The sequence below is a fragment of the Ambystoma mexicanum genome, chromosome 3p, assembly GCF_040938575.1.
Source record: "Ambystoma mexicanum isolate Mex_15411 chromosome 3p, UKY_AmexF1_1, whole genome shotgun sequence".
Classification (NCBI taxonomy): Eukaryota; Metazoa; Chordata; class Amphibia; order Caudata; family Ambystomatidae; genus Ambystoma; species Ambystoma mexicanum.
In genome coordinates, this window is record NC_090925.1 from 111,113,097 (window position 1) to 111,126,967 (window position 13,871).

Consider the following 13,871-nt stretch of genomic DNA (forward strand, 5'->3'; position numbering starts at 1 on the left):
TTCACAAGGCCACTTCTATCCCAGGGCTGTCAGGACTTTGGTGAATGTATTGTCCCAGATCAAACTAACAGGCGTAAATTAACAACGAACTGGGTCACAGGCCTCTGCCGTTCATACTAGTTGGTTGAAGCACTTCTTGAGCCCATCACGCATCCAGGCACCGTGAGAAAATTATATAAATATCATCCCTTGAAACGGCCTCACATAGGTAATTATGCTCGAACTAAACCCAAGTATACAAACTGTACCTTCTTCACAGTGGAAACATGGGCCGCCCAAAGGACCTGCATGCATTCCTCGTATACAGTCACTGTCTTCCCTAACTGCATCCTTGCCTATTCTTCACCCTCTTTGCCCGTTTTCTTTTCCCTCTCCACAGAATACAGGAGTCGATGTATTGGGCAAGGACACAATATGCCACCTTGCCCCAGACAAGCCAAGAGCTTTGATACTGCTATGGTTCTGTTTTGGCACAGTATAAAAGCCACATAACATAGCACGCTTTCTCCGACCACATGCAAAACGTGGCGCATCAGAGGCATTGCAGAGATGACTAGATGGTTCTAAATGTGTGGCTACACGCCTGCCTAGTGTTTCATGGGGCTAGCCAGCTGAAATATGTAACTACTGTCTCTAAATGTAGTCCTGAAGTTCGATTAAAACCTGATGAACGTGACTTTGCATAGATAATTGTGATGAAAGTAAATGGTTTGCCTCAAGGAATGCATAGCCAGTCCGATAGCACAGCGAGTAGAGCGCTCGCGCAGGTTCGAATCCCGGCAGAGCCAAACTCAGCCTTTCATCCTTCCGAAGAGCAGCGCTCAGATACCTGAGGGTTCGTAGCGCTATATAAATGCCAAATTATTATTATTATAGGTGCATACGAACAGTGGTGCTACATAGCAGAGTTTTTCCCTACCTTTGTTGCGCCCGGGTAGTCCCATATCAAGTGACAGCCACTCGACAGCTGCGAACAGGGATGTGGCGCCCAGTTCTAACCAGGTTTGAGTTCTAGACAGACTTTTCCTGGAATTAGAGACATTCGGCCAGAGTGTCACTTTTTTTGGGCACAAGTGACGATATGCCATGGCGCCAAAAAGAGTAACAGCCCATTTCTCAAAGAGCATCTGAATGAGCGCATTTTAGATGCACTCGTTCAGACGCCCTTTTTTACCCCTTTGTGAAAATAAGGGGGTGCTTTGTGGACATTGTAAAGTGCATCGCGAATTCAGAAAACAGAATGCTCTTTAAAAGGCCTAGAAACGAGTGTCAATCGCTGCACCGTTTGAAACAGGCGCAGGGGCAGGTGCAAATCATGGCAGAGTAATTTCTGACCAAATGCATTTTTTAAATAAACATTTCACCTCTAAGGCCCCCCTCAGTGAAATGATCTCCCAGCAACCACGTGGTTGCTGGGAGCCTGTAATACATCAATGTCGGGATCATGCTTCTGACACTAATGTGTGCAAACTGGCTGGGCACCGCATCTTGTGCTCCTCTCCAGCTCCTCCTGAAATGCTCAGCTCCTCTTTTGAGAATAAGGTGACCTGAGCAATTCTGAGAGTAAGTAGCGCACATTAAATGTGTGCATTCTCCTTTGATTTGCACTATGTGCTGAAAGTCTGGCCCTGAGACCGTACCCGCGGTCCTACTGCCTCAGATGCTTCGTGGCTCAAGCTTGTGTTGTTTATGCCATTGCAAGAGAACATACGTCTATTTAGTGACCACTATTTTTCTACAAGCCTTTGAGGGGACCTCTTGGTGGTTTCCAGTAATGGACTTCATCTAATTAAAAAAACCATATACATATCACCAGAATACACATTGCAATGAAACTCATTGAAGCTAGAAGGCAGTTAGAACAATCCAAATAAGGAAAGTTTATATACCTTACTTTATTAATAAATATTAAAAACAGTATATATTCATACAGCAGTGCATCACGAAAAAAAACACAAAAGACATCTGTCTATACAATAGGACATACAATAGGGAAAATGGAGATTTTATCAGTCCTACTTTCACATTGGAAAAATTCGACTATCGCGGATATGTTTTAAACGCTTTTAGAGAAAAAGAGTGTCGACATGTTTCGGCCAGAGATCAACTTGGACACGTTCTCCGGTGTCCATTCAGGAATAAGTAAAATGGCCATCTTCAGGACAACACATTTCTTTATGATGAGGCTGATGTGTAGTTTAGATGAGACATTGTGGATCTAAAAAGATGTGTGCATAATTAATTAGTTGGACAAGCTGCATGGTTTTTAAAGATTGCAATTGCCTTCTATTGATATTGTTCAAATGGTTTGCAGTGTATAAAAAAGTTTAAAAATCGACAGTACATATAATCTACGACCTATGCAAGGAAAAACTGGTGTTGTGAACTTAAGAAATAAGGCAACTTGAAAACATGCAAATAAATCGTAGTTGAGTGACAGAAAATTCAGAGCAATCTCTTACTTAATTCCACTGGGTCGGGTGTGCTGGAGTAGATGCAAAAATTCATCCGTCTCAGAATTATTTTACATACGTCTGGCGGCACACTGGCGGCACAAATCGTAGAATCTATGGCAAAGTTCACCACGTCCTATTTATGAAACATATTAAATATATCAAATATTTATGATCATTTAATATAGGAAATCCTCGGAGCCTACGTGAAAATCTACCTGTAGGTCAATTTCTCAGAGTAAGAAGAAATTGCTCTGATGACAGTGACTTTATCCGAGAAGGAAAAGATCTCGAGCAGCGGCTTATTACCAGGGGATACCCAAGAAAATTCATCAACAGAGCTTATAAAAGAGCGAAACATACAAATAGAGATAGATGTCTCCACCCAGAGCCTACCATCTCAGAAGAAAGAATCACATGCGTAAGCACGTTCAGTCCTATTAGCAATGCCTTACGTAGAACAATAAAGAAACACTGGCATCTTCTAGCTACTGAAGATTTCTGTCCGATACAACCGAGGTTTGCGTTTAAACGCCAAAGAAATATGAGGGACATGCTGGTCCATACTTACCCCAAGGAACCGACTCCTTCGACTCAAACTACCCTCTGGAATCTTCCACCAGTTATTGGCCACTATAAATGTGGCCATTGTTCAGTATGTTTTTATACATTGCAAACCATTTGAACAATATCAATAGAAGGCAATTGCAATCTTTAAAAACCATGCAGCTTGTCCAACTAATTACTTATGCACACATCTTTTAAGATCCACGATGTCTCATCTAAACTACACATCAGCCTCATCATAAAGAAATGTGTTGTCCTGAAGATGGCCATTTTACTTATTCCTGAATGGACACCGGAGAACGTGTCCAAGTTGATCTCTGGCCGAAACATGTCGACACTCTTTTTCTCTAACAGCGTTTAAAACATATCCGCGATAGTCGAATTTTTCCAATGTGAAAGTAGGACTGATAAAATCTCCATTTTCCCTATTGTATGTCCTATTGTATAGACAGATGTCTTTTGTGTTTTTCGTGATGCACTGCTGTATGAATATATACTGTGTTTAATATTTATTAATAAAGTAAGTTATATACACTTTCCTTATTTGGATTGTTCTAACTGCCTTCTAGCTTCAATGAGTTTCATTGCAATGTGTATTCTGGTGATATGTATATGGTGTTTTTAAGTTGTATGTGAAGACAATCGGTCAATCTCTACTATCCCCCGGGTCGTAGTAGTGAGGGGTTTTCAATTCTCTGTGCTTTACGCACCATTTTTTCCCCTGATTAACGTCCCTTTTTGAGAATTGCTTCCCCGAAAACAAAAACTTTGGGATTTTGCCCTGTAGTTGTATACTTCATCTAATTAAGCCATAAAGACCAAAGGAGGGGACATTAACACGGGATAATGACCCACGTTAAAGTTATTGCCTGAGGCGAAGCCGAGACTTTTCAGTTGGGTTAGGGTCATTATCATGACTATGACCAAGGGATATTAGCACAGTGAGGCGGGTAACTCAAAAGTAAAGTTCCTTTATTGGTACACTAATAATGCATTCATGAATGCATAACTGATGTGCAACTTGGATGTAAAATATGTTTACTAATCAGTAACTAATTTAAAAAAAGGTGTAACTACATAGTATTTCCAAACTGATCACTAATTATTGTTTAACATACACATCATTGTTGGCACTCGGGTTATTCTATATAGAATGAGGGATGTGTTGTATATAAAGACTGCAAGATAGTTCAGTGAAGTATTCACTGCTTAAATGTTGAAATGTAATTAGGTGGTGACGTCAGAACAGAAGGAGAATACTGTGGGTCTAGCAGAATAAAGAAGGTGAGAATGTTGGAATTTATGATATATGATATGATATTTTATTTATATCGCGCTCATACACACGTGTTTCAGAGCGCGAGAAGGAGAGGTTTGAGGGCTGAAAGGAGCTGGGAACTAAGCTGGCTGGGGTTGCTGTTGTAATCCTTTAACTTAAAAGTAATAGTTACTTGAACGTACCCCTTTCGGAGGACTTAATACTGGAGACGAGGAGCTCACAAACTGCTGCAGCACTGAGCAGAAGCAACCCTAGCCTGATTGCCCCGCCGACGGAACGCATACTGGAGAGGGCAGCAAAGCCCGGCCCTACGTATCCTGACCATCAGGAGGGTGTTTTCCCTATTGGATCGGTTGGCCAGGGGCTGGCCATGGCTCTGTGTCGAAATCCCTGAGCCCGAGGACACTTAGGAACAAAAGCTCGAGCACAACATCAAGGGCCAGCCTCTTATGATGTTGTCGTGCATCACAACGTGCTAGCTGTGACGTAGGGTGTTGAACCTAATTTCTCCTCTGGCAGTTGCCTAACAAAGTGATGCAAGATCGGACAATGAGGGGGAGAGGAAGCACTCCCGTGAAGGTGATTTTTGGGGAGCCGGCTGGGTACTCCAATAAGATACAAATGCATAGCTCTCAACCTTTCATGGCCCTTTGGTGGGTGAAAACACCCGATTTTGTATTTGGCGAGTGAAAGCCCATTGATTCCTATGGGCGAGTTGGGAGATTGGCGAATGAGAGAGCTGCATAAGTGGCGGGGCGACACCCGCCAAGAGCATGTGCGTTGAGAGGTATGACAAACCCGAACCCTGGCATTGGGTACTAGAAATGAGAAATTAAGTGGGTGTTGCTAGGTCTGGAAAAGTTCAGGGACTAAGCTAATCTCAGGACTTAGGGCTTGCTACCATTTTGGTTGTAGCACCTGAGCTTCTATCCAGGGCTATAACCAAAAGACCCAGGACTATAGCCCCCTCAAACCCCCCTAGCAACGCCTCTGGGTTTTAGACACACTTGAAAGGCGGAGCCAACAGTGAAAGTGCAAGACAGCCCAGTGGCGGATTGTGCAGGCAACGCTTGTGTGCAACTTGCATGTCAGCTGGAAAGGCTAATATTCCAGGACGACCTTTATTTTTGCAAACTCCTGGCGAACCCACAATACCATGGGTGGACTCGAAAGAAGGCTTCCTGCGCTACATACATGCAGTTCATGGTGCACATTATATGGCAGATTGAAAAGATTCTGTGCTTCATCATTGTTTGGGATATGAGGGACAAATGGCGTACACAAGGTTGCTGGAGCGGACAGAGGAAAAAAGAAGACATCTTAACACATTTGAGGCTCATTTGTTGAAATGATACAAACATTTTGTTGTTAAGGTAAACAAGATTCTTGCAAGATACCATTTTGCCACAAAGACTGAGAAGAAAAATGAGCACTAAAGAGTTTGTAACTGTGTTGTGAGTGCTTGCGATAAAATGTGGTTTTGAACAGTGCAGAGAGGAGTATTTGAGAGATCATCTGATGGTCAAATGTAGTAACAACAAAATTAGAGAAGCTCTCTGGCGAGAGGGAGATATAACACCAGAGAGGGAAAAAGAGGTGACAAAGATTGTAGAGCAAAACAGAAGAGGTGATGGCTGGAAGGTTTAGAATTAATCTTAACCTGTGGCGTTGCTCTTGGTAACCCCCCAGACCATTACAGAAAGGGGGAAAACCATATGCAAGTCAGGCTTGGTCCCACCCCAAAATCCGCAATCCAGCCTGAATTGATGGGTCACATCCCTTCCGCACAAGACCACAAGCATCCTGAGACATGTTTAGGCCTTGTTTTGTCTCATCAGTGAGGTGTAGCTTGGGTCTCTAGGCCCAGCAGGCACGGGACCCACTTCTGGCTATACATGTCCCACTCAGGGTGACTGTAGCAAAGCAAAAGAGGTGATGGCTGGAAGGTTTAGAATTAATCTTAACCTCTGGCATTTCTCCGGGAAACCCCCAGACCATCGTTCTTCACCTGCCAAGCCATCACAGAAAGGGGAAAAACCATATGCAAATCAGGCTTGGTCCCACCCTAAAAGGGGCTGTCCAGCCCAATTGTAGAGCATACTGATACCTGTATCAGGGAGTTGGACAGCAAGAACGGGAACATACAAGTTGAAAATATGAATGCAGTCGATAAAACTGAACTGGGGAACAAGAGGTGGGAAAGGAAGGTGTAAGTCAACATTAAAAAAGAAGTTAGAAGCAAAGCTCAAGGCAGAATCAAAATACTGTGGAGTCAAGAGATGTTACAGGTATGGAAGCCTGGACCACCTGTCCAGCAATAAGGATTGTTTTGCACTTCACATAGTGTGCAGGGAATGTGGAAGAAAGGGGCACATGGGAAGGTGTTGCAAGCAGAGGGTGGGATACACCAAATTGGTGCATGAAGTTATGGCCTTGTTTGGCTTAATGGGAATAGGGAGCTGTGAAGAGGAGGACGAATTCTGAGTGGTGAATGCAGTGGATGCACGGCCAAAGAGATCCAAACAACGATGTACAGTCGGTGAATGGAGTATGCGCGAGGATGTTAATAGACAGCAGTGCATATTCCACCTTTCTCAGCATGGATACTTGGAGCCAGAGGATGAAATGTTGTACATTGCAGGAGGCAACAGTATTGGCTTATGCCTACGTGGAATCAACCATAGAAATGCTGAGAGAGTCCGAAGCATGGTTCTGATTCAAGGGCTGAGAAGCTATGGGACTTGTGCAAGTGACCAAGAAAGGGGGTTATTTATTGCCAGGAATACTCAGGATTACCTGGGGATAAAGTTGGATCCAGATCATCCTGATCAGGTATTGACAGTGGTGGCTGAGACTCTAAAGAGTGATGGTGCAGGGAAGGAGATTGAGATGTGGTACCCCGAGGTGTTTAGGAATCACACAGGTTGTCTGAAGGGGTTTGTGCACGGCATAAGACTTAAAGTAGGTGTGGGACCCGTTAGGGCTAAGCCACGTGCAATTCCTCTTGCATTGAGGTCAGAGGTGGAAGCTGATTTTAAAAGGCTGCAAAAAGATGGCATGATAAAGGAGGCAGAAGCAGCAGAATGGATATGTCCCATAGTAATGGTGCGTAAGGCTAGTGGTATTGTGAGATTTTGTGTAGCTCTCAGGGGACTCAATAACAATGTATTACCAAATTGTTTTCCATTGCGGAAGAATAATGAACTGATAACAGAGGTATCGGGGGCAAAGTTGTTTTCAGTGATTGATCAAAGTCTGCATACCACATGGTCAAGCTGCATGATGGTTCAGTATTCTTGACCACATTTGTTAAGCCATTTGGATTGTAGGGGTGCAGGAGGATGCCATTTGGGCTGATTTCTGCATCAAGTGTGTTTCAGAGGGTGATGGACAAGTTGGTAGGCAGAAGGAAAGGAGTACAGTGTTAGCAAGATGGTATATTTATTTGGAGTAAGGATTGTGCTGAGCATGATGGATGACTGAGAGAGGTTTTGAGGATCGTGTGTGAAGCGGGATTGACCTTATTGTTGGAGAAGTGCGGGTTAAGAAAGGAAACATTGGAGTACTTGGGACATGAGTTGTCCGGCGAGGTGTCAAGCCAAAAGAATTTGCAATTGTGGAAGTGGTTAATATGAAGGAGCTGGGGAACAAGTGTGATTTGGCTGTGTTTCTTGGATTTATTGAATATCATAGAAAGGTTATTAAGAATCTTGCGGACAAGACTAGGAACATGAGGAGTTTGTACAAGAAAAACACCAAATTCGATTTCATGAGGAGTGCAATAAGGATTTTAGGTGCATCAAGCAGAGCCCTATTGCTGTGCCGGTGTTGGTATGTTTTAGTGAGGAGTTGCTGGTATACCTGTATACAGAAGCTAGTGAAGGTGTTTTGGGATGTGCTGATGCAATCAGGAAAATTGGGAATGCAAACTGTGGTGTTAGCATCCCAAACTCTTAGGGTTGCTGAAAGGAGGTTTTCAGTTTTGGAAAGAGAAGCCTTGGCTTATGAGTGGGGAGTGGAAACATGTAAGCATCATGTCTGGGATAGGGTGTTCACAATTGTTACGGATCACAAACCATTGATATACATTTTTGGTAGGAAAGGGCTTAACGGAATATCAAGGAGGATAGTCCTTTGGATAACCAGAATGTAAGGCTTACATTTTGAGATGGAGTTTATCAGAGGTGAGCAGAATGTGGTAGCCAATGCTTTATCAAGGGTTCTCAGTGAGAATTGTGAAGAAGATAGAAGGCATTATGAAGCGGGTTAAGGGGAAGTGTGTGCGAATTCAAAGGTGTTTGATGTGAAGGCGAGATTGCACAGCTGTGAAATTGAGGGAGATCATTAAAAAAAAGTGGTTGAATTTGTGTGCAGTGATTTGCTGAGGGAAGTGAAGAGATGAGAGGGTATAGCAGAGTAAAGAACGAGTTAGAAATGGAAGGACATCTATTGGCCAGGGGCCATCGAGTGGTGTACAAGAGGAGATGAGAGAATTTGTCATTGGGATTGCTCATGAAGGACATTTGGGTCTAAGTAAAACAAAAAGATTGATTAGGGAATATCAGTGGTGGAGTGGGATGGATGGAGATATTAAAAGGAAGTTGAGGGAGTGTGAGAGCTGCTGGGTTAGTGACAACATTTTAGAGGTAAATAACCCACCCATGAAGGAGGCGATGGTGTCTGAGATGGTTTGGGATGTGGTTGAGGTAGATATCTTGGGCCGTTCATTCATCAACTGTATTTGTTTCGATGGAGTTTTTTGCTGAATTTTTCTCCGTGAAAAAAACTAATTGAAAAATAGGGGGTTGTGAGCAAGGGTATTAAAGGGATGGGGAGAGAATAGTGTAAATTAATAGGCGAGGGGGTTTGGCGGAACTGCCCTAAAATAAAAAAAAAATACATTTTATTTTCGATGAGTTAAAAAACAAATAAAAAAAACATCAAAAAAATACTGTCGATGAATGAACATAGAACCGTTATATAGTGGTGCCGGTTGATGTGTTATCAAAGTGGCCAGAGGTTTGTGTGATGAGAGAGGTAAGCGCTGTAAAAATTGTGCAGTTTCTGCAATCTCTGTTCTGGAGGGAGGGAGTTCCCCGAAAGATGATTTAAGACAATGGTCCGCATTTTGTCTGCCAAGAATTTGAAGAGTTTCTGTAGGAAAATGGGATTCAGCATGTGACGACCCCTTTGTACCATACCAAGGGAAATGCGGTGGTTGAGCGTTTTAATCACATGTTGATGGATGTCGTGAGGCTGGCTGCAGCCACAGGTGGAGACTGTACCCATGCGGTGATGCACAGAGTATTTCAATATAGGTTGGCGCCCCGTGATGCCATAGTGGTGTCATTGTTTGAAAGTCTCAGGAGAAGGAAACCCAACACGAGGGTGTTCCCCGGATGGTTGAGGAGAGCAGGTCTGACCAATGTGGACGAGGGTGAGAAGAGGAGAGGATCACGTCACAAGATGTGGCATGATAGATAGAATTGTGTGAAGACCGTGAACATGCCGCAGGGTACTATTGTCAGGATAAAGGTGGGGAGGAACATTCAAAAAGGTCTATTGAGATATTCAAGGGATTTGGTGGTTGAAGAGGATTTGGGAAATTCAGTGAGGTGAAAGAAGGGAGAGGTGTGGAACAAAGAGAGGGTGGCAAAAGTATCTAAAGAAGAGTGGTAAATGCAGTCCGGTGGAGAATGACGCCTGTGTAATTTCTTTTCGTCCTTAAAGGGAAGTAGATGTGTTGTATATAAAGACCAAGATAGTTCAGTGAAATATTCACTGCTTAAACATTGAAATGTAATTAGGTGGTGATATGAAATTAAATGAAGTGATATATATATATTTTTTATCAGAACAGAAGGAGAATACTGTGGGTCTTGCAGAATATAGAACTTTCGAATGCTGGGGTTTGAAAGACGCAGAGGTTGGAGGGTTGAAAGGAGCTGGGGGCTCAGCGGGCTGGGGTTGCTCTTGTAATCCTTTAACTTGAAGTGATAAAGTTACTTGAACTTACCAGTTTCGGAGGACTTAATAGGATGTGCAGGAATCTGATTTGTTGTCTGTATTTTTGAGGTCGCCAATGATCTTCTTTCACTGTGTCTGTTCATGTGGAACGTACCACTGACCCCAGTTGGTTGCTACACGCGTGGAAAGATGACCATTTGGGGTTCCAGCTGTTTGACCTTGATGAAAACCGTGTGGGGTTCCCTTTTTAACCCTGGTGAATCGGTAGTGAAGCAATCATTCTGTACAGAATTACGGCAGAACCAGTAGTTCTGTGTACATTACACAATAACTAGTATTTAGTTACTCAGTACTAAACAGTTATTATAATGTTGTAACATATTACATTTTGCATTCATTAATGCCTTGTTAGTGCACCTAATTATACATTAATAAGCAAACCTATAAGGTTAATTTAGTGAACATGCAAATAGTAAACTTTACACAGTTTGTAATGAAGAAAAAGAGAGAAGGGCTGTTGCAAGGTCAGAGCTGCGCTGGTAATGAGTAGATTGGTCCAACAGCTGCAGTACAGGACCAGTGGCAGCACAGACCCCAATGTTACCAGAGCAAATAGTAAACACAGAGGTTTGTGTCTCTAGTTGCTCGCGCTACGGACTCAATAACGTATATGCATCGGCCATTTGCGTCAATTGAAAGGCCCACCATTAGATATTGTCAAGCATATGTAGTTAATAATCTTTTACAGCCAACACGTGTTTCGACCATACAGGTCCTCCTTACGGCTGTGTGAATGAATTGTGCTGGCAACCTATATTTCACGAACAACAGATATAGACCACCCAAACCGTAGATGTTGGTCAAAACAAGTATACATGCAATCAAACGTTCATCCGTGCAAGGACACAAAGCATAGATTGTTGTTAGAGTTTTGTAAATTCACAATATCAACTTCACAATACAGACGAATATCATCCCCCATAGATACAATGTACAGAGAACATGGAAAGCAAAACAGAACAGAAAAAGAGACAAGAAAGAACACCCCATTAATTAAAAGCATTCCTTCAGACTCTTGTATACACCGTTTGTGTTTCATTGGTCTCTGTTAGTTTGCACATGCCTCTCTCTGCAATTCCACTGCTGAGACACTTGTTCCTGGGCTGCTTCTCAAGTCAGGATGTTTGGAGCAAGCTCTCTCCCAGAGCTCCGAGTGGCTGAGCTGATGGGTCTGCAATGGACTCACTCGTGGGGCTCATTTGAATTAGGAGGTACTTTTGTAGGCCAGGAAAACGTACAGTCGCACTAGAGTTGCCGAAACCTCACTGTCGTCCATGTTGGTAGGAAACCGAGTGTAATACCAACTCACATGTCTCACATGTTTTTGTAGCTCCTGTGCGAGGACGTCAACGTGGACAGATTTCTGCCTGTCCTGTACCCGAAGGTAAGGTGTTCTTGGAAGAGTGGCAGCTGCCACAGACATCGGTGACACACATGTTAAATACTTTTTCTTGTTGTAGATTACATTAATATAGTAAAACTGTGGAGATTAATGCGCAGTTATTTTTGTAATTCGAGTGTGAATAGGGTTGTATTTTGTGTATAGTAAGGACATGTTTTTGTTTATAAAAAATATATGAATTTTAAATGATTTGAAAATTGGCACACATTGTGGTATATTTGTTACAAGGATTTGACTTTTGTAAATATGTTCCTTTAGTACAGTCAAAACATATATTATAAATGTGTCCCTTTCCAGAGAAAAATAATCCGTTTCAGATTGAAGTTGAGGATTTGCAGGCTATGAATTGTCAGATTTACGGCAGCGGAACTGTAGCTTGCTGTAAAGCATCAAGAAATCCCCAAGAGTCCTATGGGCTCCAGAAATACAGCTTAACACCACTTTACCACAGCTTCTCAGCTGGCAGTACATTTGACGTATTGAGTGGTGGTCACTGGAAAGGAATTTGGCAGAATTCCCGCCATCCTGGCGTTTAGGCCCATCCTTTAGTGTGGGTCATTAGTTTTTATGCCCGCATGAACAATGCTTGGTAAAATGTAAACCTCGATGACGGACAATCTGTGCTCTTTTGCAGGCGTCCCAGCTGGTGGTTACCTTTGACGAGCATGTCATTAGCAATAACTTCAAGTTTGGGATCATCTACCAGAAACCTGGGCAGGTGAGACACTGGCAGCATTTTGAAGCAAGGGCGGTACGTTGCTGACGAGCTCCGTAAATATGAGCTATGTATGAAATGGTTGGGAAAATGGTGTGCAATTAGGAGGATCTCAGGTAAGAGTACCCCGCTGATGTCAGTGTTCCTATTGCTGTCCTGTAGACAGTGAGACCCATCCTCTGTGTGCAATCGCTCCTCTGTGGCAAGCGTGCACAGGCAGTGAGGTCCATCACATGTATGAAATCCCTCATCTACGGCAAGGGCGCAAATACAGCGAGGTCCAACCCGTTTATGCAATCCCTCATCTATGGCAAGAGCGAGCATGCAGGGAGGTCGATCACATATATGCAATCCCTCATCTATGACAAGGTCTCGTAGTCAGTTAGGGTCATCACATGTCTGAAATCCCTCATCTATGGCAAGAGCGAGCATGCAGGGAGGTCGATCACATGTATGCAATCCCTCATCTATGACAAGGTCTCGTAGTCAGTTAGAGTCATCACATGTCTGAAATCCCTCATCTATGGCAAGAGCGAGCCCGCAGTGAGGTCGATCACATGTATGTAATCCCTCATCTATGGCAGATCTCGTAGTCAGTTAGGGTCATCACATGTCTGAAATCCCTCATCTATGGCAAGAGCGAGCACACAGTGAGGTCGATTACATGTCTGAAATCCCTCATCTATGGCAAGGTCTTGCAGTCAGTGAGGTCTATCACATGTATGCAATCCTTCATCTATGGCAAGGGCGAGCATGCAATGAGGTTGATCACATGTATGCAATCCCTCATCTATGGCAAGGGCGAGCATGCAGTGAGGTTGATCACATGTATGCAATCCCTCATCTATGGCAAGGGCGAGCATGCAGTGAGGTTGATCACATGTATGCAATCCCTTATCTATGGCAAGGTCTCGTAGTCAGTTAGGGTCGTCACATGTCTGAAATCCCTCAACTATGGCAAGGGCGAGTACGCAGTGAGGTCGATCACATGTATGCAATCCCTCATGTATGGCAATGTCCCGCAGTCAGTTAGGACCGTCACATGTCTTAAATCTCTCATCTATGGCAAGGACAAGCATGCAGTGAGGTCGATCACATGTATACAATCCCTCATCTATGGCAAGGTCCCGCAGTCAGTTAGGGTCGTCACATGTCTGAAATCCCTCATCCAAGGCAAGAGCGAGCACACAGTGAGGTCGATTACATGTCTGAAATCCCTCATCTATGGCAAGGTCTTGCAGTCAGTGAGCTCCATCACATGTATACAATTCCCCATCTATGGCAAGGTCTTGCAGTCAGTGAGATCCATCACATGTCTGAAATCCCTCAACTATGGCAAGGGCGAGTACGCAGTGAGGTCGATCACATGTATGCAATCCCTCATGTATGGCAAGGTCCCGCAGTCAGTTAGGACCGTCACATGTCTTA

General features: G+C 43.5%; 1 protein-coding gene across 1 annotated transcript in view; it reads left to right on the forward strand.

The window, feature by feature from the left end:
- Positions 1-13,871, forward strand: part of LOC138580135 (rap1 GTPase-activating protein 1-like) — a 713,312-nt gene that overhangs the window by 455,682 nt on the left and 243,759 nt on the right. The window contains exons 10-11 of the mRNA XM_069650446.1: positions 11,657-11,710; positions 12,363-12,446. Coding sequence (XP_069506547.1) covers positions 11,657-11,710; positions 12,363-12,446 — 138 coding nt within the window. The remainder of the gene's footprint in view (positions 1-11,656; positions 11,711-12,362; positions 12,447-13,871) is intronic.